General features: G+C 41.9%; 2 protein-coding genes across 2 annotated transcripts in view; one reads left to right on the top strand and one right to left on the bottom strand.

Moving 5' to 3' along the window:
* Nucleotides 1-23,838, bottom strand: part of derl2 (derlin 2) — a 35,865-nt gene extending 12,027 nt beyond the window's left edge. The window contains exons 1-5 of the mRNA XM_073053854.1: nt 23,710-23,838; nt 17,341-17,406; nt 16,519-16,592; nt 16,278-16,371; nt 14,740-14,935 (exon numbers count right to left, since the gene is read on the bottom strand). Of these exons, the coding sequence (XP_072909955.1) occupies nt 14,740-14,935; nt 16,278-16,371; nt 16,519-16,592; nt 17,341-17,406; nt 23,710-23,802 (523 nt within the window). The 5' untranslated portion in view covers nt 23,803-23,838. The remainder of the gene's footprint in view (nt 1-14,739; nt 14,936-16,277; nt 16,372-16,518; nt 16,593-17,340; nt 17,407-23,709) is intronic.
* Nucleotides 23,791-25,455, top strand: mis12 (MIS12 kinetochore complex component). The gene is made up of 2 exons (XM_073053852.1): nt 23,791-23,945; nt 24,460-25,455. The coding sequence occupies exons 1-2, from the start codon at nt 23,882-23,884 to the stop codon at nt 25,104-25,106; spliced, it is 711 nt and encodes a 236-aa protein (XP_072909953.1). The 5' UTR covers nt 23,791-23,881; the 3' UTR covers nt 25,107-25,455.
* Nucleotides 25,456-27,445: the final 1,990 nt, after the last annotated feature.

Raw genomic sequence — 27,445 nt, 5'->3', positions numbered from 1 at the left:
AGCAGGAAATATGCAAGTACTCTGGACTCTGGCTCCCAGCACACTGCTGCCTCCTTGGGTTCCAGATCCCAACAATAGCACAAACTGTGCAATCAGCCCATAGTCAAGACCCCAAGCTCAGGCCAAACTCCACTCAGCGGTCAGTTTAGGATCTGGACTAATAAGTGAGCTGGGTGCCAGACTATTATCTGAATATTACTGCAAACTTGGATGTGGTCTCATGACTTTGCTGTCCTGGTCCTGCAAGGTGGCAGTGTTTACACGTTTGGGAGGATTTCCAAGCACAAGTCGCAAGTCATAACCAAAATGTCCAATGAAGCAAATGAGAGAATGAGCCTTTCATATAACCATTGTTAGAATAACGGAGATCCTCCACCAACCTTCCACCCACTCTACTACAATCCCCACAGCAGTTCACAAAAAATGAAAACTTGTTTAAAAGCTTTTGTAGATATGTGAAAAGAATAAGATTGGTCAAGACAAATGTCTTACAGTCAGAAACAGGTGAATTGATCATAGGGAACAAGGACATGGCAGATCAATTGAATAACTACTTTGGTTCTGTCTTCACTAAGGAGGACATAAATAATCTTCCGGAAATAGGAAGGGACCGAGGGTCTAGTGAGATGGAGGAACTGAGGGAAATACATGTTAGTAGGGAAGTGGTGTTAGGTAAATTGAAGGGATTAAAGACAGATAAATCCCCAGGACCAGATGGTCTGCATCCCAGAGTGCTTAAGGAAGTAGCCCAAGAAATAGTGGATGCATTGGTGATAATTTTTCAAAACTCCTTAGATTCTGGATTAGTTCCTGAGGCTTGGAGGGTGGCTAATGTAATTCCACTTTTTAAAAAAGGAGGGAGAGAAAAACCGGGGAATTATAGACCAGTTAGTCTGACATCAGTGGTGGGGAAAATGCTAGAGTCGGTTATCAAAGATGTGATAACAGCACATTTGGAAAGAGGTGAAATCATCAGACAAAGTCAGCATGGATTTGTGAAAGGAAAATCATGTCTGATGAATCTTATAGAATTTTTTGAAGATGTAACTAGTAGAGTGGATAGGGGAGAGCCAGTGGATGTGGTATATTTAGATTTTCAAAAGGCTTTTGACAAGGTCCCACACAGGAGATTAGTGTGCAAACTTAAAGCACACGGTATTGGGTGTATGGTATTGATGTGGATAGAGAATTGGTTGGCAGACAGGAAGCAAAGAGTGGGAGTAAACGGGACCTTTTCAGAATGCCAGGCAGTGACTAGTGGGGTACTGCAAGGCTCAGTGCTGGGACCCCAGTTGTTTACAATATATATTAATGATTTAGACGAGGGAATTAAATGCAGCATCTCCAAGTTTGCGGATGACACGAAGCTGGGCGGCGGTGTTAGCTGTGAGGAGGATGCTAAGAGGATGCAGGGTGACTTGGATAGGTTAGGTAAGTGGGTAAATTCATGGCAGATGCAATTTAATGTGGATAAATGGGAGGTTATCCACTTTGGTTGAAAGAACAGGAAAACAGAATATTATCTGAACGGTGGCCTATTAGGAAAAGGGGAGGTGCAACGAGACCTGGGTGTCATTGTACACCAGTCATTGAAAGTGGGCATGCAGGTACAGCAGGCAGTGAAAAAGGCAAATGGTATGTTGGCATTCATAGCAAAAGAATTTGAGTACAGGAGCAGGGAGGTTCTACTGCAGTTGTACAAGGCCTTGGTGAGACCGCACCTAGAGTATTGTGTGCAGTTTTGGTCCCCTAATCTGAGGAAAGACATTCTTGCCATAGAGGGAGTACAAAGAAGGTTCACCAGATTGATTCCTGGGATGGCAGGACTTTCATATGAAGAAAGACTGGATCGACTAGGCTTATACTCACTGGAATTTAGAAAATTGAGGGGGGATCTTATTGAAACGTATAAAATTCTAAAGGGATTGGACAGGCTAGATGCAGGAAGATTGTTTCCAATGTTGGGGAAGTCCAGAACGAGGGGTCACAGTTTAAGGATAAAGGAGAAGCCTTTTAGGACCAAGATGAGGAAAAACTTCTTCACACAGAGAGTGGTGAATCTGTGGAATTCTCTGCCACAGGAAATAGTTGAGGCCAGTTCATTAGCTATATTTAAGAGGGAGTTAGATATGACCCTTGTGGCTAAAGGGATCAGGGGGTATGGAGAGAAAGCAGGTACAGGGTTCTGAGTTGGATGATCAGCCATAATCATACTGAATGGCGGTGCAAGCTCGAAGGGCCGAATGGCCTACTCCTGCACCTATTTTCTATGTTTCCATGTTTACTTAGATTTAAATTAACCACCTACCATTGTGGGATTCCAAATTTCACGTCAGGATGAGCAGTTCAAAACTCTGGCTACTAGACCAATAAACTAACCACTGCAATATACCCTGTCAAGTCTTATCATACTCTAAAATTTCTTTCCTGCCACACTGCCACCAGGCATCTCTCAGTCATGGCATCTACACTCAAGTGCAATTGATTATTAAATAGCATAGGGCCATAAGATATAGGAGCAGAATTAGGCCATTTGGCCCATCGAGTCTACTCCATTTCATCATAACTGATCCATTTTTCCTCTCAGCCCCAATTACATGTCTTCTCCCTGTATACCTTCATGCCCTGACCAATCGAGAAACTATCAGCCTCTACCTCAAATGTACATAAAGACTTAGCCTCCACCGCTGCCTGTGGCAAAGATTCTACAGATTCACCACTCTCTGGCTAAGGAAATTCCTCATCTCCATTCTAAAAGGACACCCTCTATTCTGAGGCTATGTCCTCTGGTCTTAGACTATCCCACTATAGGAAACATCCTCTCCACATCCATTCTATCAAAGCTTTTTACCATTCGATAGGTTTCAATGAGGTCACCTCTCATTCTTCTGAATTCTAGTGAATATAGACACAGAGCTATCAAATGCTCTTCATATGACAAGCCGTTCAATCCTGGAATTGTTTTCATGAACCTCCTTTGAGCTCTCTCCAGTTTCAGCACATCCTTTCTAAGGGGCACTAAACTGCTCACAATACTCCAAGTGAGGCCTCACCAGTGCTTTAGAAAGTCTCCACATTACATCCTTGCTTTTATATTCTAGTCCTCTTGAAATGAATGATAACATTGCATTTGCCTTCCTCACCAGACTCAACCAGCAAATTAACCTGGAGAAAATCCTGCACGAGGATACCCAAGACCCTTTGCACCCCGGCATTTTGTATTTCTCTCCATTTAGAAAACAGCTAGCCCTTTCATTTCTTCTACCAAAGTGTATGACCATACACTTCCCGGTACTGCATTCCATATCTGCTATTACTTTGCCATTCTCCTAATCTGTCTAAATTCTTCTGTAGCCTATCTATTTCCTCAACTGCCCCTCCACCTATCTTTGTATCGTTTGCAAATTTTGCAACAAAGTTTGATGAACATGGTGAAAAATGAAGAGCTCAGGAAAACCATACTTCAATTCTATTAGACCATTTCCTTTTAGATTTTTCTACTGTGCCAAGTTATAATCTAGCTTGTCACTTTTTCTTAGTTTCCATGGACTTTTATTTTATAGACTAATCCATTTAAGGAACTTAGTAAATTGATTTGTTAAAATCCATGTATTTGACATCAATTGTGTTGCTCTCCCGCTAAAATTCCTTATAACCTCTTCCAAAAATCCCATCATTGGTCAAGCATGACATGTCCTGCAAAACATCATTACACACTTCCTGCCTCCTTTAAAATGAGAAATTATACTGTCCTTTAGAATCATTTCTCTCATCTCTTTTTTAAAGATGACACTACATGAATCACCTTCCAGTACCATGCCAATGGCCAGAGCTTTACTACTTTTTTTTCCTCTCATGTATTACTTAAGGTAGTGGGGTCCATTTTATCAAGGTGATTTATCCCCTTTGAAAAACGCTTGTCAAGTTACTTAATGTGCTGCCTCCATGTTGATCATTTTTAATACTGTGCTTTCTTCCTCATTGTAACATTTTCCCTCCTCCATAAAAGACCACAGGATCACAAGACTGAGAATTTGGACATATGGTAATCAAACTGCATTGCCATTCCATCATAAATGATTTATCATCCTGCTCAACTCCATTCTTCTGCCTTCTCCTTGAAACCTTACACATCAAGAAACTATCAATCTCTGCTTTGAAAATACCCAAAGACTGCCTCCACAGCCGCCTGTGGCAATGAATTCCACAGATTCACCACCCTCTAGCTACAAAAGAAATTCCTCTTCATCTCTGTTCTAAGGGGGCGTCCTTATGTTCTGAGGCGTACCATCTGGTCCTAGACTCTCCCACTATGGGAAACATCCTCTGCACGTCCACTCCATCTAGCTTTACAGTATTCAATATGTTTCAATAATATTCCATATAACCATATAACAATTACAGCATGGAAACAGGCCATCTTGGCCCTTCTAGTCCGTGCTGAACACTTACTCTCACCTAGTCCCACAGACCCACACTCAGCCCATAACCCTCCATTCCTTTCCTGTCCATATACCTATCCAATTTTACTTTAAATGACAATATTGAATCTTCCTCTACCACTTCTACTGGAAGCTCGCTCCACATAGCTACCACTCTCTGATTAAAGAAATTCCCCCTCGTGTTACCCCTAAATTTTTGCCCCCTAACTCTCAACTCATGTCCTCTTGTTTGAATCTTCCCTACTCTCAATGGAAAAAGCCTATCTACGTCAACTCTGTTTATCCCCCTCATTATTTTAAATACCTCTATCAAGTCCCCCCTCAACCTTCTACGCTCCAAAGAATAAAGGCCTAACTTGTTCAACCTTTCCCTGTAACTTAGGTGCTGAAACCCAGGTAACATTCTAGTAAATATTCTCTGTACTCTCTCTATTTTGTTGACATCTTTCCTATAATTCGGTGACCAGAACTGTACACCATACTCCAAATTCGGCCTCACCAATGGCTTGTAGAATTTTAGCATTACATCCCAACTCCTATACTCAATGCTCTGATTTATAAAGGCCAGCATACCACAAGCTTTCTTCACCACCCTATCCACATGAGATTCCACTTTCAGGGAACTATGCACCATTATTCCTAGATCACTCTGTTCTATAGCATCCAATGCCCTACCATTTACCATGTATGTCCTATTTGGATTATTCCCACCAAAATGTAGCACCTCACACTTATCAGTATTAAACTCCATCTGCCATCGTTCAGCCCACTCTTCTAACTGGCCTAAATCTCTCTGCAAGCTTTGAAAACCTACTTCGTTATCCACAACGCCACCTACCTTAGTATCATCTGCATACTTACTAATCCAATTTACCACCCCATCGTCCAGATCATTAATGTATATGACAAACAACATTGGACCCAGTACAGATCCCTGAGGCACACCACTAGTCACCGGCCTCCAACCTGACAAACAGTTATCCACCACTACTCTCTGGCATCTCGCATCCAGCCTCTGTTGAATCCATTTTACTACTTCAATATTAATACCTAACGATTGAACCTTCCTAACTAACCTTCTGTGCGGAACCTTGTCAAAGGCCTTACTGAAGTCCATATAGACAACATCCACTGCTTTACCCTCGTCAACTTTCTTAGTAACCTCTTCAAAAAATTCAATAAGATTTGTCAAACATGACCTTCCTCGCACAAATCCATGCTGACTGTTCCCAATCAGACCCTGTCTATCCAGATAATTATATATACCATCTCTAAGAATACTTTCCATTAATTTACCCACCACTGATGTCAAACTTAGAGGCCGATAATTGCTAGGTTTACTCTTAGAACCCTTTTTAAACAATGGAACCACATGAGCAATACGCCAATCCTCTGGCACCATCCCCATTTCTAATGACATTTGGAATATTTCTGTCAGAGTCCCTGCTATTTCTACACTAACTTCCCTCAAGGTCCTAGGGAATATCCTGTCGGGACCCGGAGATTTATCTACTTTTATATTCCTTAAAAGCACCAGTACTTCCTCCTCTTTAATTGTCATAGTTTCCATAACTTCCCTACTTGTTTCCCTTACCTTACACAATTCAATATCCTTCTCCTTAGTGAATATCAAAGAAAAGAAATTGTTCAAAATCTCCCCCATCTCTTTTGGCTCCACACATAGCTGTCCACTCTGATTCTCTAAGGGACCAATTTTATCCCTCACTATCCTTTTGCTATTAATATAACTGTAGAAACCCTTTGGATTTACTTTCACCTTACTTGCCAAACCAACCTCGTATCTTTTAGCTTTTCTAATTTCTTTCTTAAGATTCTTTTTACATTCTTTATATTCCTTGAACACATTTACTCCATGCTGCCTATATTTATTGTAGATCTCTCTCTTTTTCCGAACCAAGTTTCCAATATCCCTTGAAAACCATGGCTCTCTCCAACTTTTAACCTTTCTTTTCAACCAACAGGAACATAAAGATTACACTACACATCGCTTTTATTTGTAAACCAACTCCATGCACTCCATCCTCAGCACTATTGTTCCGGTTCCCATCCTCCTGCTAAATTGGAAAAAGCTTTTACTATGCACTTTGCTTTCACATTTCATCTTTTCCATCGTAATGTTTCTTTTAGTTGTTTTAAAAGCTTCCCAATCCTGTCTTCCCACTAATTTTACTTTGTTGTATGCCCTCTCTTTTGCTTTTACATTAGCTTTGACTTCCTTTGTCAGCCATGGTTGTACTAAGCAGTACTAATACTTCTAAGGACATTGAGAATTGCACAAACACCTTTTGGTTAAACTTCCGGTTTAAGATGGCACTACTGCAGTTGGGTGACAGCTTACTGGTGGCTAATCTAAGAAATACAACTAAATAGCTAATTTATAATGTTTTTTCTGTGGAAAATTATCACCACAAATAATGAAGAGGCGAGCGAAGATGAGGCTGACTTGAGGGTTGAGCTGTGCAGATGCGATGCAAAGTTGGAGTGTGGCATTTTCGAGAAGAGGTTGGAGCAAGATCAAAGCTTGGTCAAGACAGAGATGGAGATGCAGTTGGAGTGAGTCAATCAGAGAGAATGGTGCAGAGGAGTTTTGGAGGAGCCCGTCCACCTAAACCAAGAGCGAGCTTGGATCGTTCTAAGTGCTGAGCCAATTTGGTGAGGTCAAGTACAGCCTCAGGCTGGGCAGTGGGGTACAGGCCCAGAGTGTATTGCTGTGGTGGGGTCTGGATCCTAGCATGAGGCACGACCCTGAGTGTGGACAACTTAAATGCCAGTCCAGATAGACTGAAAAGGCAGGGTGTCCGGACCAGAGCTGAGGGTTGGCCAGATTCCCCTCGCTCCTCTGCTACATTTACTCCACTGCCTGCGGTGCTGAGGCTGGGAAACTGCTCTGCATCTTGTGTCTGCAAGCTTCACAGTGATTTGCCCGCTGTGTGATGAAGTGAGACTGAGGCTATGGGCCTGCTCCGGCTGGCCAAAGCTCTAGGTCTATGGACACAATTTGGTTTGGAATGCTGTTGCTCACTCTTATTGTTTGCATGATTTGTGTCTTCTTCTCCTCTTTCTCTGGACACTGGGTCTTTTTTTCCCCAGGGTTCTTGCTCTGTGGCTGTTTGAAAGCAGATGAATCTCAAGATTATATAATTTATATATTGTTTGATAATAAATGTACTGTTACGAATGATGAACAACTCTGATGGGCAGAAGGGTACAGAATCGCCAATGACCCCCCCCTTTTGGAGAATCGCAAATCGCTACTATTCCGATGCTGTTATCAAGGAAGTGAGAAAGACACAGGACTCTGCCAGGGCAGTTGTTATTGATAACAGCTCATGAAAATTAATGAGAGAGAGGCACAGCTAAAGTGGAATGTCTCCTTCTAACAAAAGCGGAACGGAACCATTGATTACTGCTATTGTCTTTCGGAGAAGGATTGTTTACTTGGTACTGTTCTATTCATTGAAACCCCTCAGGGGACAACCAGAGTGGGCTGGTTTGATGGGTTACAACATCTCAACCTGATTGACACCTGAGACCCGTGAATGGGGATAAAACACCCCTCAGACGCACCAGGAGAAACGCTAGTGAGCATCAGAACCCCCACGAGACAGGGTAGGAGACCAGAAACCGAACGAAGGGTCGGTAAATTTTAACTCACAGTGTTTTTGTAGCGAGACCAGTGGGGGCTTGTGTGTGTGTCCACCCTTGCCTGGGTGACGAGTCCACCACGGAAGAACGGTCTAGCTAAAGGACGGAGGGGCCATACGTAAATGGCCACAACAACAACACATCAAAGGATCAAAATCGTAAAGGAAAGTTGGCAAGATAATAGCTGTTACTGTTCTCTCTCTCTCTCTCTCCAACAATTGCAACACAGCGACCAACAACTACCGCAGCCTGCATGAACTGAACTGAACTTTATATTTCCATCTGACAATTCATTATCCCCTAGACAACAATAGAGCTTATTTCTTATTGATTATTATTATACCCGCACTTTTAGGTTTAGTATTGATGACGTATATTATCTGTATATTTGCATTGATATTATTTTTGTGTATTTTTACTAATAAATACTGTTGAAAACAGTATCACCAGACTCCAATGGACACTTCTATCTTTGCTGGTAAGACACCCAGTTACGGGGTTCGTAACAGTACTTTGAATCAATCTCCAGAAACTAATTGGAGCTACACTATCTTTTAAGTCATAGACCACTACAGCACAGAAACAGGCTCTTTACCCCATCTAGTCCTTGCTGACCTTTTATTCTGGGCAATCTCATTGACCCACACCAGGACCATATCACTACATACCCCTTCCATACACGTACTTATCCAAACCTCTCTTAAATGTTGCGATTGACTCTGCATCCACCACTTGCACCACATTCTGAGCAAAGAAAATCCCCCCTTGGGTTCCCTTTAAATACATCACCTTTCAACTATAACCTGTGATCTCAAGTTCTAGTTTTACCCAACGTGGAAAAAGTCTACTTGCATTTCCAAATCCTCAAAATTTTGTATATCTCTATGAAGTCTTCCCTCATTCTCATACAATCCAGGAATAATGTCCTAATCTTTTCAAACTTTCCCTACAACTCACGTCCTCAATTCCTGGCAACATCCTTACCAATTTTCTCTATATTATTTCAATCTTTTCGATACCTTTCCTGTCAATAGGTGACCAGAATTGTACTCAATATTCGAAAGTTGGCCTCACAAATGTCTTACACAACTACAATATAACATGCCAACTCCTGTGCTCAGTACTTTGATTTATGAACCAATATGCCAAAATCCTTTTTATGACCTGTGAAACCACTTTCAAGGAACACTTGATCTGTATTCCCAGATTCTTTTGTTCTACTGTATTCCTTAATAAGCAACCTTTCACTATGTCCTTCGTTGGTTTGCCCTCCCTACGTGTAACACTTCATACTTGTCTGCATTAGATTCCATCTCCCATTATTCAGCCCATTGTTCCAGTTGACCCAAGCTTTGATTGCATTCCTTACTGACCACTACACCTCAATCTTGGTGTCATCCATAAGTTTGCAGATCCAGTTTACCACATTATCAACCAAATCATTAATACAGATGACAAACAACATATTCAACACCAATCACCAACAGTAACTTGACTAAAATGCACTTGTCCCATTGCTGAACGCTTCCCTCAACCTATGGACTCACTTTCAAGAGCACTTCATCTCATGTTCTCGATGTTTATTCCCCATTAATTTATTATTTTTCTCTCTTTTATATTTGCACAGTTTGTTGTTTTTTTGCACAAGGATTGTTTGCCTGTCAAGTAGGCTGCAGTCTTTCATTGATCCTATTCTCCAGGTGACTTCCTTGGGAAAATTCTGTTAGATTGGTTAGACATGACTACCATGCACAAACTCAAGTCTATGCAAATACTTATATATCATGACCCTTAGAATAGCCTCAAAATAATTTGCCCACGAATATCATGGCCGAGAAGTCAGCTAGTGCTACTCAGGAGTGCTTAAACTTGTTTGGCAGGGGTTTGGAAACCAGAGCACCAGCTCAGAAAGTGGAAGTTTGATGTCAGGGCCAGTAAAAAAAAAAGCAGACAAAAGCAAAGGGACAGATACAATGGTATGGATGGTTTGAAGTGTGTGTATTTTAATGTTAGGAGTACATATTATGGGTACAGGTGATGAACAAAGCATATATTGGTCCATGGAATGATGATGTTGTGGCCATTACACAGACTTGGTTGAGAGAAGGACAGAAATGGGTGTTCAATATCCCAGGGTTTCAATGTTTTAGAAAAGAAAGAGAGAAGTGGGCGGTGAATTTGCATTACTAATCAGAGACAATATCATAGCTGCACTCAGAGGGAGCATAATGGAGGGCTCGTCCACTGTGTCTGTACAGGTAGAACTCAAAAATAGGAAGGATGCATTCACTTTGATAGGATTCTACCACAGATGCCCCAACAGCCATTGGGACATTGAGGAAAAGATATGCAGGCTGACTGAGAAAGATGTAAAAGCAATAGAAGCATAGGAAACCTACAGCACAATACAGGCCCTTTGGGCCACAATGCTGTGCCGAACATGTACTTACTTAGTAATTACCTATAGCTACCCATAACCCTCTATTTTCCTAAGCTCCAATAGGGTTGTTGTTACAGGGAACTTCAACTTCCCTAATATAAATTGGGACCGTCTCAATACAAGAGATATAGATGGGGCTGAGTTTGTTTGGTGCATTCAGAAGGGTCTCTTAAATCACATGTAGAATGTCCAACGAGGGGCTGTACTGGACCTGGTGAGTTATGAGCCTGGCCAAGTGATCAACCTTTCAATGGGTGAACATTTATGGAACATGACCACAACTCTTAAATATTAAAATGGCTATAGATAAGTATGGACCTTGCCGGAGAGTATTAAATTGGAGTACAGTAAATTACTCTGACACTATCAAAGATAGTGTCACAGCTGCAGAAAAGGAGGAAGTCATGGAGGGATTGTCTACTGAGTCTCTGTGGGTGGAAGTTAGAAACAGAAAGGGGTCAATAACTCTACTGGGCGTTTTTTATAGACCACCCAATAGTAACAGGGACATTGAGGAGCAGATAGGAAGACAGATTCTAGAAAGATGCAATAATAATAGGGTTGTCATGGTGGGAGATTTTAATTTCCCAAATGTTGACTGGCATCTCCCTACAGGAAGGGGTTTAGATGGGGTGGAGTTTGTTAGGTGTGTTTAGGAAGGTTTCCTGACACAATATGTAGATAAACCTACAAGAGGAGAGGCTATACTTGATCTGGTATTGGGAAATGAACCTGGTCAGGTGTCAGGTCTCTCAGTAGGAGAGCATTTTGGAGATAGTGATCACAATTCTATCTCCTTTACCATAGCATTGGAGAGGGATAGGAACAGACAAGTTAGGGAAGTATTTAATTGGAGTAAGGGGAAATATGAAGCTATCAGGCAGGAACCTGGAAGCATAAATTGGGAACAGATGTTCTCAGAGAAACGTATGGCAGAAATGCTATAGACGGGTCATATTCTGCATGGAGGTCGGTGACCGGTGGTGTGCCTCAGGGATCTGTTCTGGGACCTCTTCTCTTTGTGATTTTTATAGATGACCTGAATGAAGAAGTGGAGGGATGGGTGAGTAAATTTGCTGATGACACAAAGGTTGGGGGTGTTGTGGATAGTGTGGAGGGCTGTCAGAGGTACACCAGGACATTGATAGGATGCAAAACTGGGCTGAGACGTGGCAGACGAAGTTCAACCCAGATAAATGTGAGGTGGTTCATTTTGATAGGTCAAATATGATGGCAGAATATAGTATTAATGGTAAGACTCTTGGCAGTGTGGAGGATCAGAGGGATCTTGGGGTCTGAGTCCAAAGGACACTCAAAGCTGCTGTGCAGGTTGACTGTGTGGTTAAGAAAGCATTGGCCTTCATCAACCGTGGGATTGAGTTTAAGAGCCGAGAGTTAATGTTGCAGCTATTTAGGACCCTGGTCAGACCCCACTTGGAGTACTGTGCTCAGTTCTGGTCACCTCACTACAGGAAGGATGTGGAAACTATAGAAAGGGTGCTTCTCCATTCCTCTAGTACCTCATCCATGGCTAAAGACATTTTAAATATCTCTGCCAGAGCCCCTGTAATTTCTGCAATAGCCTCCCACTATCTCCAAAGGGACACCTTGTCAGGCCCTGGACACTTATTCATCCTAAATTGTCCCAAACAGCAAGCACCTTCTTTTCTGTAATCAGAATATGCTTCATGACAGTTTGCTTCAGCTCTATAGACTTTCTGTCCATCGCCTAAGTAAATACAAATGCAATAAAAAAAATCCATTTAAGATCTCCCCCATTTCTTTTGGCTCCATACTGATCTTCAAGGGGATCAATGTTATCATTTTGCTTCTTTCCTTTTGATATAGGGGTAGAAGCTCTTAGGATTCTCCTTCACGTTGACTGCCAGAGCAACCTCGTGTCTTTTTTAAACCCTCCTGATTTCCTTCTCAAATATTCACTTGCATTTCTTATACTCGAGCCTCATTTGATCCTTGCTGCCTATATTTGCTACCTGCCCCTCCTTCCTCCTCTTAACCATGGCCTCAATACCAATCAATAACAAGGTTCCCTTAAGCAGTAAGCCTTGCCTTTCATTCTAACAAGAACATACAACCCATCAGACCTCCAAATTGTAGCCAGAATGTGGGCTATAGATTACTACGGGACAAAGAAAAGGAATGTGAAAAGGGCAATGCTGTGATAATTGTGGTGGATTTCAAAATGCAGGTACATTGGGAAAATCAGTTTGGTGCTGGATCTGAAGGAAGGTAATTTGTAGAATGTCTATGAGGTGGCTGTTTAGTGCAGCTTGTTGTTGAGCCCACTAGGGGAATAGCAATTCTGGACTGGGTATTGTGTAATAAATTGGAATTGAGTAGAGTGTTTAAGGTAAAGGAACCTTTATTCTAAAGCACTCAGAATTAATCTACAACCTAATAAATTGACTGCGCTTTTTGGAATAATTCCTCAAAATATCCATGGTATTTCTGTGTCTGACCAACATGTTATTGCATTTGTTACATTGATAGCTAGGAGGGTCGTTTTGTTGAAGTGGAAGGATATATCAGCTCCTGCTTTGCCACAATGGTTCTCTCAAGTGATGCTATGTCTTAGTTTGGAGAAAATTAGAAGTCGAATCTTTGAACCTTTATTTGATTTTGAGAAAAGATGGGGCTCATTTGCTCGTTATTATCATTTGAGCTAATTGATAGATCTTCTCCACAATCTAATTGTAAATTTTTTGATATATTTTTCTTTCTTGCTGGCGGTTTGATGTTTATTTTTAGAAGCTTTTTGTATGACGCATGGCTCTGGGATTTTCCCCCCACTTTTTTGCTTAGTAGGGTTTTTTTTATTCATAAAATTTTCAATCTTTAAGATAATTTCTTTTTTTTTTTAACCTTGAGGCATTGTAAGTGTTGTTACTTCGATGTACTTGTGTTATTTTTGAATAATATAATAAAAATACAAAGATATGAAAAGAAAAGAAAGGAACCCTTATGAGGCAGAGATCATATGATAGAATTCACCCTGTAGTTTGAAAGGAAGAAGCTAAAGTCAGATGTAGCAGTGTTACAGTGGAATAAAAGAAATTACAGGGGCACAAGAGAGGAGCTGGCCAAAGTTAATATTTTTAAATTAACTTACAAGATGTGGGTATTGCCATCTAAGCCAGCATTTATTGTTCATCCCTGGTTGCCTTTCAGAAAATGGTAATGAGCTGCCTTCTTGAACTGCTGCAATCCCTGAGGTGTAGGTACACCTATTGGTGTTAGAGAGGGAATTCTATGATCTTGACTCAGCGACAATGAGAAACATCGACATGTTTTCAAATCAGGTTAGTGAGTGACCTGGGGGGGGGGGGGGGGCGGAATTTCCAAGTGGTATTATTCCCAGGTATCTACTGTTTCTGTCCTTCTAGATGGTAGTGGTCATGAGTCTGGAAGGTGCCTCCTTAGGAACATTGGTGCGTACATGCAGTGCATCTTGTAGATAGTACGTGATGCAACTGTTTGTCGATGGTGGAGGGACTGCGTGCTTGTGGAAGGTGTACCAATCAAGTGGGCTGCCTTGTACTGAATGGTGTCAAGTTTATTGAGTGTTGATGGAAGGGGACACTAGCAGGGACAACAGCAGAACAGCAATGGCTAGTGTTTCTGGGGGCAATTTGGAAGGCGCTGGAAATATATATTCCAAAGATGAAGAAGTATTCTACAGGGAGGATGAGGCAATTGTGGCTGACAAGTCAGACAGCATAAAAACAAAAGAGAGTGCATATTGCAAAAATTAGAGGATTGGGAAGCTTTTAAATCCAACAGAGGGAAACTAAAAAAAAGCCATAAAGAAAGATGAAATATGAAGGTAAGCTAGCCAAAAGAAGACTGGAAATTTTTTTTTTAGATATAAAGAGTAAAAGAGAGACGAGAGTGGATATTGGACTGCTAGAGAGGTAGTAATGGGGGATAAAAAAAATGGTAGATGAACCTAATAATTATATTGGGTCAGTCCACACAAAAATGATGAAGGCTCCAAATAAAATCACAGGCCATATTTTGATTAAAGAAAACATTTGAGTTAAATGAGGCATGAGTTTCCTCCAGTACCCTCCCCAAATGACAAAATAAAATGAGATACCAAGCCTAGACAGACATTGGAATTGAAAGCTCTGACATTGGCAAATACTTTAGATTGTGATATTGTTTTCTTACCTAGCAAATCCACTATGATTGCATTGCCAAGTAATAACGAGAATCCCATTAGTACCCAAGGCAGGAACGGAGCCTGAAAATTAAGGAGTCCAAAAAAGTTCATCCTGACATAAGGATTCCTTCTGCTCCAAATGTACACTAACATAATGGTGAAAGCTTGTCCCAGGAACACCAGATTGACAAACGAGCCAAAAACCTGGTACAAAATTAAGGAGAGTAACGTTTTCAATGAGAGTAGCAGAATCTAGTCAGGGAAATGGGGAGGGCAGAAAGGATAAAACAATTAGCATCGCACTTGATAGTTCATATCGTTTTTCCAATTTGCCTGCTGACCGAAATCTCGTCTAACAAGAACAGAGACATAAGAGACAGAACATAGAACAATACAGCACAGTACAGGCCCTTCGGCCCACAATGCTGTGCCGACCCTGCAGATGGCAGATACTGGAACCTGGAGCAAAAACTCAATGTGTCAAATAGCATTTGGGGAGGCAAAAGGATGATAGGCCTTTCAAATCATGACCCTGCATTAGGACTGAGAGTGTAAAAAGAAGATAGCTAGTATAAAGAAGTGAGAGGGAGGGGTGAAACGGGGCTGGTAAGTGACTGGTGGAATCAGTTACAGAATGATGGGCAGATAAACTGATTTATTATCACATGTACTGAGATATAGTGAAAAACTTACCTTTCATGCAGATCAGTTTATTACAACAGTGCAGTGAGGTAGTACAAGGTCAAATAACAGTTTGCAGAATGAAGTATTACAGTTACAGGAAAGTGCAGTGCAGAGATAAGGTCATAAAGAAGAAGATTGTAAGGGCAAAAGTCCATCTTATCATACTAGGGAACCGTTCAACAGTCTTATAACAACAGGACAGAAGCTGTCCTTGAGCCTGGTGTGGTACTTGCTTTGAGGCTTTTGTGTTTTCTGCCAAATGGAAATGGGGGAGGGTGTAGAAGAGAGTATGGCTAGGGTGGGAAAAGTCTTTGATTTTGCTGGCTGTTTCACCAGGAGAGGAAGTGGAGGAGTTCACAGATAGAAGCTGGTGGGAACCCAGTGGCTTCTGTCTATAGTCCCCTCTCCCCCTTCTGACTCAATCCGCCCGTCACTCCCTCCTTATCGTCCACCAGGCTGTCCTACCCCTCCCTTTCACCTCTTTATAGTGACTATGTTCCTTCCACATTTTTGATCCTGATGCAGGTCTCAACCCTAAATGTTTTGTATTGTTAATCTAACAATAGTAATAACAATAAAACTTTATTTACAGAGCACTTTTCATACAGACGATGTCGTTCAAATAAAAATAAACATGAAAATAAAAGACGAAAAGCAAGGTTAAATAAACAGGTTCTGAGCTGGCGGTTAAAAGTGTCAACTGAGTCTGTATCCTTTATAGTTTTAGTTATTGAAGTCCTCAGTTTGGAAGCACAGTTCAAAAAAGTTACGTTCAGTTTGATAATTTACTAATCTTTAAAGAAATTTTGTATTCTATTCACTTTTACAATTTTGTAGAAAAAGGCCATTAAACAAAGGATACGGTCATCAAAAATCCACCAAAAAGAAACATAAAGACAAAATCTGCAGTGCGGCCCCTGAATGATCCTTCCTCTAGCATGCGACAATACCGGTATCTGCAGTTACAACTGTTAAGGGAATGCATCAAAATAAAAGAATGGCAAGCAGAAATGAACGTGTCACTGGTTAAACAGAACAGCAATAAAGCAGTTTTTTAAATTCAAACTTCTAATTGTCTATCCATACAACCATTAAAAGGATACAGAAAGATCATATTAAACAAAAAATTAAATCCCACTGTACCAAAAAACAGGAAATTTGTAATTAATCGCCAAACCTACAAAAACAAGCACAGGTTAACATTACAGAAAATCACAAAATCAAGCAAATTTTATGAAGGCAAAATTGACAATTCAACTACAATTCCTAAAGGGTGTAACAAACAAGATAGATAATGTGGAACAAGTAGAATGTAGTGTATTTAGATTTGCAGAAAGCCTCAACAAGTTGTCATATTAAAAGTTTACAGCACAAGAGTAAATGGAGTTGGGCTAATATAATAGCACAGATAGATGGATGGAATATTGTTTAACAAATAACAGAAAGTCAAGATATACCCGGTACATCATTTTCAGTTTAGCATTCAATAACTAGTGGATGCTTAACCATGTATACTAAAGATCTGGATGGAAAGGATGAGTGGACTCCAGCCAAAATTGCCGATAATGTGAAAATAGATGGATTTGCGAGGAAATACAAAAGGTCTGCAAAAGGTTGAAGGTCAGTCAGCAAATGGAGGTTTGATACTGAGACTTCAGATGATGGAAGATAAAAATTAGCCTCAATGTAGTAACTTTAATACTTATTACATATTTTGACATCGGGGAAGAGACTCAGAAATTGCTTTATTTTAAGACATAATCAGAACCAATGAAAGCAGCTACTTCAGTCAGAACAGGGATTTTACATGTGCAGTATTGTACTAATTTGCATACAATAGGAAAGGCTTTGCTGACTGGAAATCAGAACAATGAGCACATACACTGAGTCATAAATACATTAGAGATTAGAAACACAACACTTACTTGATAATGTTTGAATATTAACTCTGGATTGAGGTACAGCTGAAATGGTGTGATTATTTCTAATTGCTGAAAAATGAATTACATGATTTTCATCAACAAAAATGTAAGCACATACAAATAGAGCTTTCTTCCAAAATACTTGTACACAACAGCTATTTTAAACCACCCCAGACAATGAATCGCTTTTCAATTGCAGTCAGTTGCGATACATGAAAATCAAAGAATCTGTTTAAAAGCTTTGACAAACATGAAAACAATGAACTTAACAAAGTCTTGGAGAGCAATCAACAGCAAAGTGGGGAAACAAGGGAAGTTAGAGCAAAGTGTAGCAATATAGTCCTCATCCAGCGTTGACAGACAGAACAGACGAGTATTCTCTACAAGTGCCAACAAAAGTCAGGCAGGATAACTCTAAAGTATTTTTTAGGGCAACAGTAACGACCAGAGGTTTTAATCCGTACACCGAATTACACAGGTTAAACTCTGCAGCTAGTTAAGCTTGGGAATATAGTAGAAATAGGCTTAGAGAGGGGACAGGGGACAAAAGGGAACAAAGATTCAAATTTAGATTTACTTATCACATGTACATGGAAGCATAGAGAAATGCATCATTTGCATTAACATCCCAACACACTTGAGGATGTGTTCAAGAGCCGCCACATAGCATGCCCACAAAGAATTACACTGATACCTTTTTATCTAGGAAAAGATGGAAGGAGAGCCAAGCAGACAAAACACTGGCATAGACTGGTGGGGCTGAATGTCAGCTCATGCACACTATATCCTGCGGGGGATTTTGAGACTTGCATCTCATAAAACAATGTTGCAATGTGAATAACATAGATCTAGCTCAAAGGAAAACTGGGAGTCTGATGTTCTTTGTTAAAAGATATACAGGAAAAACATGGTTGATTACTGATTGAGTTGGCTATTATATAATATAGAAGAAGGTGGAATCCAAAAATATGATGTTTGGACCAATTAACAACAGGCGAGCAGTTATACTGTAAACTGATAGAAAAGATGCAAGGGCCAGAGCAGTGATGGTGTCCATTATCCTAATGCAGACTGGGACAGCACAAACACAAGACCATAAGGGGAATGAATTCACGAAACATGACTAACAGAAATTCCTAGTTGAGTGCATTCCATCGGAATCAAAAATGAAGCAATGCTGCAAAACTAAAACACTCCAAACTGGCAGAGAATTAGAAAATACTGTACACCCTCAGCATCTGGGGGGAGAGAAACAAGAGTCAATGTTCCAGATTGCCAGCCTTTCACTGGAAATGGAACAGAGTGCTATTTCTCATTAGGGGGAATAACAAGGATCAAGTGAGATGTTTCAGTGGCTGAGAACTGTGAGTATCTTTGTACACTGTGTGGGGTCACCCACTTTTGCCTTACACTTACGTATGGTTGTTACCAGCTTCACTTGCTGCTTCTCTTCTGGTTCGTATGCTTGTTTAGCCTCTCCTCAATCTATTTATACCACATTCCCATAGACAAAAGCTAAACTGACTGATGCTAGTTGTGGCCACATGTCACCAACATCAAGAGATCATTGCTTCCTCGAAGTGAGAGAGGTTTACTGCAGCAATACACACAAAATGCTGGAGAAACTCAGCAGGTCAAGCAGCATCTATGGATGGGAAAAAACATTGACGTCTCGAGCCGAGACCCTTCATCAGGACTGGAAAGGAAGGGGGAAAAAGTCAAATGATGACACAAAGTTTGGGAGTGTTGTGGATAGTGTGGAGGGCAGTCAGAGCTTATAGCAGGACATTGATAGGATGCAAAACTGGGCTGAGAAGTGGCAGATGGAGTTCAACCCAGGTAAGTGTGAAATAGTTCATTTTGGTAGGTCAAATACGATGGCAGAATATAGTATTAATGGTAAGACTCTTAGTAGTGTGGAGGATTAGAGGGATCTTGGGGTCTGAGTCCAAAGGACACTCAAAGCTTCTGCGCAGGTTGACTGTGTGGTTAAGATCTATTTCCTTCTCAAGCCCATATCCCTTCATGCCCTGACTACTCAAGAACATATCAACCTCCATTTAAAAATATCCAATGACTTCATCTCCACAGCCATCTTTAGCAAAGAATTCCACAGATTCACCACCCTCTGACTAAAGAAATTCCCCCTTTTCTCTGTTCTAAAGGGAGGTCCCTGTATTTTTAACCTGTGTCCTCTGGTCCCTAGGCTCTCCCATATAGGAAACAGCCTCTCTACCGCCATTCTACCTAAGTCTTTCAATATTCGAAGGGTTTCAAAGAGATATCTCCTCCACCCACCCCACCCCATCTTTTGAACTCCAGCGAGTACCCAGAGGCACCAAATCCTCCTTCTGTTAACCTTTTCACATCTGGCATCATTCCTATGAACCTCCTCTGGCCACTCTCCAATCCGTTCTTAGATTGGAGGGACCCAAGTATGGTCTGATCAATGCCTTATGAAGCCTCAGAGTTACATCCTTGACTTTATATTCTAGTTCTCTCGAAATGATTACAAATATTGCGTTTGTCTTCCTTACTGATTCGACCTGCAAGTTAACCTTTAGGAAATCCTGTACAAACACTCCCTAAGTTCCTTTGTACCTCTGGTTTCTGAGTTTTCTCCTCAGTTGAACACCGTTCCTCTTACAGCAACGGTAAGAGTAGGAACTATACACTTCCCTACACGACAATCCACCTGCCATTTCTTTACGCAGTCTCCCAATCTGTTGAAGTCCTCCTGCAGACTGCTTGCTGCCTCAACACTACCAGCCCTTCTACCTACTTTCTTATCCTCAGCCAACTTGGCCATAAAGCCATCAGTTCCATCATCCAATTCATTGATATATAACTGAAAATAAGCTGTCCCAACACCAACCCCTGCAGGAGACCAGGTTTGGTGATCACCACAGAGTCTCAGGCACCCTTAGAGTTGCTAACATGGGATTGGATGAAACAACAAGAAACTTTAGAAGGGAAAGGTATCAATTGACTAATTTCAGTATGATTAACAAAGGACCCACAAAATATGATTATGAAGCGTAATTAAACATGGGATATTAATGAAACAACCCGGTGGAAATAGACATATTCCCATCCAAGGAAAAGTAAGGTGTCTGAATCTTTGAAGATAAATTAAAAGGAGATTTGAAAAGGTGAAATATAACATGTGTAAGACTAACATTGCAACAAGAAACTAAGAGATACAACATGGAACAGGCCCTTTGAGCTGCACTGCCCAGCAACTCCCGGATTTAAGCCGAGCTAATCACAGGACAATTTACAATGACCAAGTAACCTACTAACCAGTAGGTCTTTGGACTGTGGGAGGAAAACCCTTGCAGTCTTAGTTGCACCTCAGTAGGGCCAATGCAAGCTGCTAATACACTGCTAAGGGCAGAGCAGAGAGATTTTTGGATCCAAGTGCATAGCTCCTTGAAAGTTTCCACACAGCTGGTTAGGAAGGCTTTTGAAATGCTTGCTTTTATTAGTTGAGGCATTGAGTTCAAAAGTCAGGAAGTTAATAGTGCAACTCTGGTCAGGCCACATCTGGAGTTTTGCAGTCCTGTTCACCCACACTACAGGGAAGATGCTGAAGCTTTGGAAGGGGTGCAGAAGGTTACTACAATGCTGCCTGGTTTTGGGGGCATTTGCAATCATGAGTGGCTAAAAAACTTCAGTTTTTTTCTCTGGAGTGCCAGAGGCTGACAGGACAAGATTATGGAAGGCATCGACAGAGTGGACAGACAGCATCTGATTATCAGGGTCGAAATGTCTAATGCATTGAAAGTGAGAGGGGGTAGGTTTAAGGGAGATGTGACTGTTAAGTTTTTTTTACTCAGAGTCTTGGATGCCTGGGGTGTGCTGCCTGATATGGTGGTAGAGACGTTTGGATAGGCACATGGATGTAAGGAAGATGGAGGGATATGTACATTGTGTAGGTAGGAGGGATTAGTAAGGGGTGGAGCGCAGGAGACAATGGCACCTAATGACAACTCCTTTGCTTGCATCTTTGGAAACAGCTTTAATTCTATCTTTAATTTTTCCCTTTCAGGGTTCTTTTGAAGACCCTGACCTGGAGTTACATGCTGACTTTGGTTCTTTGTGGGAATGGGACTCGCTCTCGGGGTCCCACAACTGGCCGTTATACCAAGGACGCGGCCTAGGAGATTAGCACGCCTGCGGAGATTCAGGATTTCATGGCTTTGGAGGCGGGCGGGCGGACTCGAGGTCAGTACCTCTGCAGGAAATCAGTGTGTCGTAGGAGATGGAAGATCGAAAGCAGCGAGCTGGCTGCTGGCTGTGTGCCCAGAGACCCGAGTTCTTTGGGCAGAGAGCTCGGAAGAAGCGATGCAATGGACTTTTAACATCGTAAACCAGTGAGTTGTTTGTTATGTTTCCCCTCTCACTGTGAAACAGGGACACCTCTTTTTCTCTTATTAGGGAGACAGAGAGCCTGTGGTATGTCGAATTACCGGGTGTACGAGTAGTCTTTGGGGTACTGCAAATCTGTGTCTTTATTGATGCTTTGCCACAAGTTTGACTGCTCGGTGGGGGGGGGTGCCGATGCTTTTTTTGCTTGTGGGGGGGAGGGGGGATTGTTGCTTTATTGCTGCTTACACATGGGAGAGGGAAGCTGGGGGGACTTTGGGGTTCTAACATTTAATTTACATTCATTCTTTGGGGCGTTTCTCCGTTTTCGTGGATGGTTGTGAAGAAAAAGTATTTCATGATGTATATTGTATACATTTTTCTGACATTAAATGCAGAAATCTTATTTGGGTGTTTTTGATTTGCTTTCTAGCTGGTTCGCCACAACATTGTGGGCCGAATGGCCCACGGCAGTGCTGCACTATTCTGTGTTACTGTAGAAACTCCTTATAGGCAGCAGCAGGAATTAGGGTTGCTGTACTGTGAAGTGTTGTGCTAACCACTAGGCTACTGTGTCATCATAAATACAGGGAGACCAAGTAGGAGATTGAAAGAGAGAAAAATAGCAGAGTTAACTTAAAAACACACAAGAAGTTTTTTTACAAAGCATTTACAGTAAAAGGGTAGCATGCCTGACATTAGACCGGAACCAGAGAATATCTTCAGCTTCGTCAGAAGAGACTATCAGGTGAATGGAAAGAAAGATTCAAGGACGTGCCAAAAATCTCTTTGCAAAATGTGCAACATTTGCACTGACTCCTGGAACATCGAGCCCATGACCGTACAAAGCGGAGAAGGCAGTCACACTTCAAGAATAGGTCTAATCACTGCATAAGTGGTAGAAGGAGAACATCATGTCTCATACATCTTGTAATTTCAGAGGTACTGTTTCTAATTAAAACGTTTATTATACATTATCTGCAGAAGTACCTAAGAGAGCAGTGTTGCTGATGTTGTTTGTCTGCACTTTCAGAAGTGCTTTGATAAAACACCAAACATACCCATAATCCACTGATTAATCACTGCTTTTCTTTTTCATCAGAAGAACTACATTGCAAATCTAGCTGGAGAACCTCAACCCAAAATGTCGACTGCCATCTTCCTCCATGGATGCTGCCTGAGTTCATCTTGCATTTTCTTTATTGAACTACACTGTACCATAATCGATTCCAATAATTTACCAACCATTAACAGATTTGTAATTGCTGAATTATCTGCTAATTCCTTTCAAAGCAATGGGAAAATCCAGCCAGCAAAGACTGAAAAGGAACCTCTACGAATTCCATCACAGTAAATGAAAAAAATAAATGAAATAAGGGCAGAAAGTACTAAACTCAGTAAGCAAAGCTAATGTGCAAAAAGAAATGGTTAATGTTTCAGGTTGTTCTCTCGTTCTCTCAAATGATGTCGGCAGCTGTTCAACCTTTGCACCTGATGACACTTTCTGCACCGCACGGCTGTCCAACACACTGAAACATTTTCGAATCCTCGCAGCTCCGTTTCCAGATCCCCCGCACCCCAAACCCTGTGCCTCGACTCCGAAGAACAGGACACAGTACTGGACTCGGGCCTCGTTGACAAACACGTCAGCTTTCCATCGAGCCGGAAGCCAGTGTAGCCACGTTACCCAGATCAACAAACTAACTGCCGGAGCAACCCAGTCGGTCGAGTAGCATCTGTGGGTCGGAAGAAATTGTCGATGTTTCGGGTCAAAACTCTGCATCACCCCAACGAACAATCCCCTCCTCACCCCACAGACGCTGCTCAATCGCTTGTTGCTGAAGACTCCCGTGTCTCCAAGTTACCCAGATCCCCGGTCAGGACTCTAAACCTCCGGCCCAGCCTCCACCTGCCGACCACTCGCTATACCCCCTCCGTGTACAGGCCGCTCTCGCTCCTGCCCCCCGCCTGCCAGGTGTGAGCGAGTCCGGTCCCCGATCCTACCACAGCGGCAGTGGTGAGCACACAGGCCGTGGTATACGCCCGGGTCACTAGCGGGATCTGCAGGTACTCCTGCTGCAGGCTCTGGTACGCCATCTTCGTACTTCCGGCCAGTGCCGCTGGCGTCACTTCCGCACACGGACACCATCAACCGGGCACCTCGGGCCAGGTGCGCATGTGTGGAGTTTCGGCGGGAGCGCGGAGCCGGCCAAACCCCGAGTGGAAACGCTCCGTGGAGGGTGAGGAGGGGCAGGGTGGCGGAATGAAGCGGGGGTCGGAGGTGGGAAAGGCCGTGGCATGGGAAGAGAGAGATTCTGCGGATCCCGATGCTGAAAATCTGGATCAACACACAAAGAGCTCCTCCACGCCGCCAGAACCTGCCCACTTTCTTCCCTCTTTCCCTTCATACCATCGTCCCACCATGTCCTCCGCACCTATAACCATCCATTGTTCACTCACCCACCCTTTCTGTTCTGTCTTTTGCCTTCTTCCTTTCTAGTCCTGATGAAGGGTCTTGGCCTGAAGTGTTAACTGTTCATTTCCCTCCCTGGATGCGTTTTGTGTCTGCTGATGAAGACGGTGAGAGGGAGGGTTGTTAGAGTCGGAAACCGTAGCCACACGTTTCTATGTTGTCAGCTTCATTGCTTCCGTGCCATTTAGATGTTTTTGATTTATGAGTTGTTGAGGACTGTTTGTTCTGAGGCCATCTGTACATTTTTATTCATTTTTAAATTTTTCTTAATTATTTTCTAGATTTTAAAATGGCAGATAGGCTGATGACATACGAAACCCAGTTCTTTGGGTTTTCTCCTCAGACTTGTGTTCTCCGAATTCACAGTGGAATCCAGGATTCTCTCCTTGATGTGATGCTTGTTGTGGAACGAGTAATCCTTAAGAAACTGAAGGAGCACCCAGACAACAGCATCACACCATCTCAACTCCGTGCCTGTACAGAGAGTTTTCTCCAGTTGATGAAAGATCGTTTGGATGCAGTCTTTGAAAAGGTTGAACAAGGAATTTTACAGCATATTTTTTGTATTCCTGAAAATATTCTGCTTCGTGAAGACAGTGTTCAAGAGCAGCACTTATACACACAGGAACAGTACCAGGAACTTTTGATGGAAATCTCTCGGCTTCAACAATGTTATAAATGTGAAATAACAGCCAAGCATGCCTTTCTTAGTGAATTGGAAGAGCAAAAGATGGCTGAGCTGAAATTGGAGCAGAGGATTCACTGGTTGAACAGCTTGGATCATATGTGGAAGGATAATGGAATTAACAGAATTCCAGAGAGCCTGGCTTTTGTTACAGAGTTGGCCCTCAACATCCCAGCAGTGCTTGCAAAAATTGAAGAGCAATACAAGGATGAATTAAGACAGATGCGTGCTGAGAGTGCATGAATAAAAAGCAATTGGATGCAACACAAAATGTAATTGAGGTCAGATCAGGTGGCAGAGTGAGGCGATCTGTCATCTTCTGGATGCTGTAAATTGAAGGGCTGTGAACTTTACCGCAAAATAGACCATTCTCATTCTTGTCTAAGACACAATACAGACATAAAATTACTTAAAATATTGTTAGTTTTTACACATTCAAAGGGCAAGAAAATGAGCAGTTTAGCAAGTAGGAAAAGTGATATACAAAGTGTTCTGAGATCCTGCACGTATTGAACAGTATGAATTCTTTTGAAAATGTTAAGAAACTAGTTATGTAGTGCAAAACTCAATAAAGCTTGCTTTCTGTGGTAAATTTATTAAGTAATTCACCTCAGGCTGTCTACCCATGTGTTATAGCACGAGAACAGGCCCTTTGGCCAAACCACAGCATTCTCCCTACTTGTGTTAGGCCCGAACCCTTCAAGTGTATTGCAAGTGTACCTGCCTCAACCACTTCCTCTAACAGCTCCTCCCAGCACTACTCTGGGTGTAAAGAAGTTACCTCTAGATCTCTTAAATCTCTCCTGTCTTAAGTCTGCCCTCTGGTTTTGGACTCCCCAGCCATGGGGAAAAGACGGTGATGGTCTACCATATCTCTACTCATGATTTTCCAAACTTCTGTGAGATCATCTCTCATTTCCTTATGCTCCAAGGATCCAGCCTGAGCAACCTCTTCCTATAACAGGCATCAATCTTGTGTAAATATCTTTTGCATTCTCTCCAGCCTCAGGCTGGAGAGAGGTCTCTCTTATAACAAGGAGACCAAAACTGTACACAATACTCCCAAGTACAACCTCACCAAAGACTTAACCATCTGCAATATAATGTCCCTACTCCTAAACTCAAAGCTGTGACTGATGAAGGCCAGCATGCAGCTCATGATGTGATTTACCAATATATAATCACCCTTCAGACTCTTTTACTTTGGGGGAAATAGTGGCCCCTGATCCCTCTGCTCCTGGTAACATCCTCATGAATCTTGTCTGGACCCTTTCCTCTGGAAGGGAAATTGAACAAATAACAGAATACACAGTAGATGGGAGGACATTGGTGATATGGTGGAAGAGACTAGAGTTGATCTGATTCTAAAGGCAGCAGGATGACGAGATTTTTAATAATTGGGGTAATGTGATTTCCTCCTCAGCTCAAACAATTCTGATTCAATCCCACTCGGGCAGTGTGCAGTTTGCAGACCGAGTTTATTGGGCACTCTAGTTTACTGTACGTTCCAATGATGTGTTGAAAGGCTACTGTAAACTGCCCTGATGTAGCTAAGTGATAGAGGGAGCAATGGAGTGTTAATAGCATAAGAAATGAAAGACGTGGGAGTGGGGAAGCTCATTGCTTTACTGCTGCTTTTGCATGGGAGGGGGAGTGGGGGTTGCTTTTGGGTTCTAATGTTTTTACTGTCACTCAGTCTTTGGATATCTCTTTTTGTGGATTTCTGTCAAAAATAAGAATTTCAGGATATAGAATGCATTCTGATAGTAAATGGAACTATTAATGGTGAAATAGGTCTTCAGAGTTGCCAGAAAGTTGATGGGCCAAATGGCCTCTTCCTAGCTTGCAAAAAGAAAAGCATGAGTAGAATAGAACAGCTGAGGAATTATGCTGGAAAAACTTATTTACTACATACGGATCTGATCACAACAGGAGAAATGTGATAAGATTGAAGAGTGCAGAGATTTAGGATGTTACCAAGATTGTAAAATTGTAGCAGAAGGGGTGGATCCACTTTATTGTCGTGTGTGCAAGTACAAAACTCTCGCAGCAGCTTCAAAGGCACAGTGGGTAGACCTGGGTTTTATGTGAAAAAAGGATGTCTGAACAGTATATGTACAATTAGAAAGGGCAGAATGGGACCATATTTACCTTCACTATGCAGAAGTCAAAAACAATAAAGCACAGATTTAAGGATAGTAGAAACATTTTTTTAAAACAGAAGCCAGTGTGTGGTGAAGGTCTGCAACTCACTGACTGACAGGGTGATAGATGCAGAAACCCTCACTACCACTAAAAATTAACCTGGATATGTACTTGGTGTGTGATTGGTTGGAGCACAAACCAAGAACTTTTTAATCAGAAGGGGCACGTTAGACCAAGGAACAACTGCAGGCACGTGGACGCCAGTGAGTTAGACCGGTGAGAAGATTATAAAAGGCAATAATTTTTTCTTTGGCGGTTTGATCGAGACTCCCAGCCTCCTGGACAGCCACATCTGCGCCAGGTGCATCAAACTGCAGCTTGTTAGGGAACTGGAGATGCAGCTTGATGACCATTGTCTGGTCAGGGAAAGTGAGGAG

Source organism: Hemitrygon akajei, chromosome 8, assembly GCF_048418815.1.
Source record: "Hemitrygon akajei chromosome 8, sHemAka1.3, whole genome shotgun sequence".
Taxonomy (NCBI): Eukaryota; Metazoa; Chordata; class Chondrichthyes; order Myliobatiformes; family Dasyatidae; genus Hemitrygon; species Hemitrygon akajei.
The sequence above is the reverse complement of the archived record's forward strand: the minus strand, read 5'-3'. Positions and strand labels throughout refer to the sequence as shown.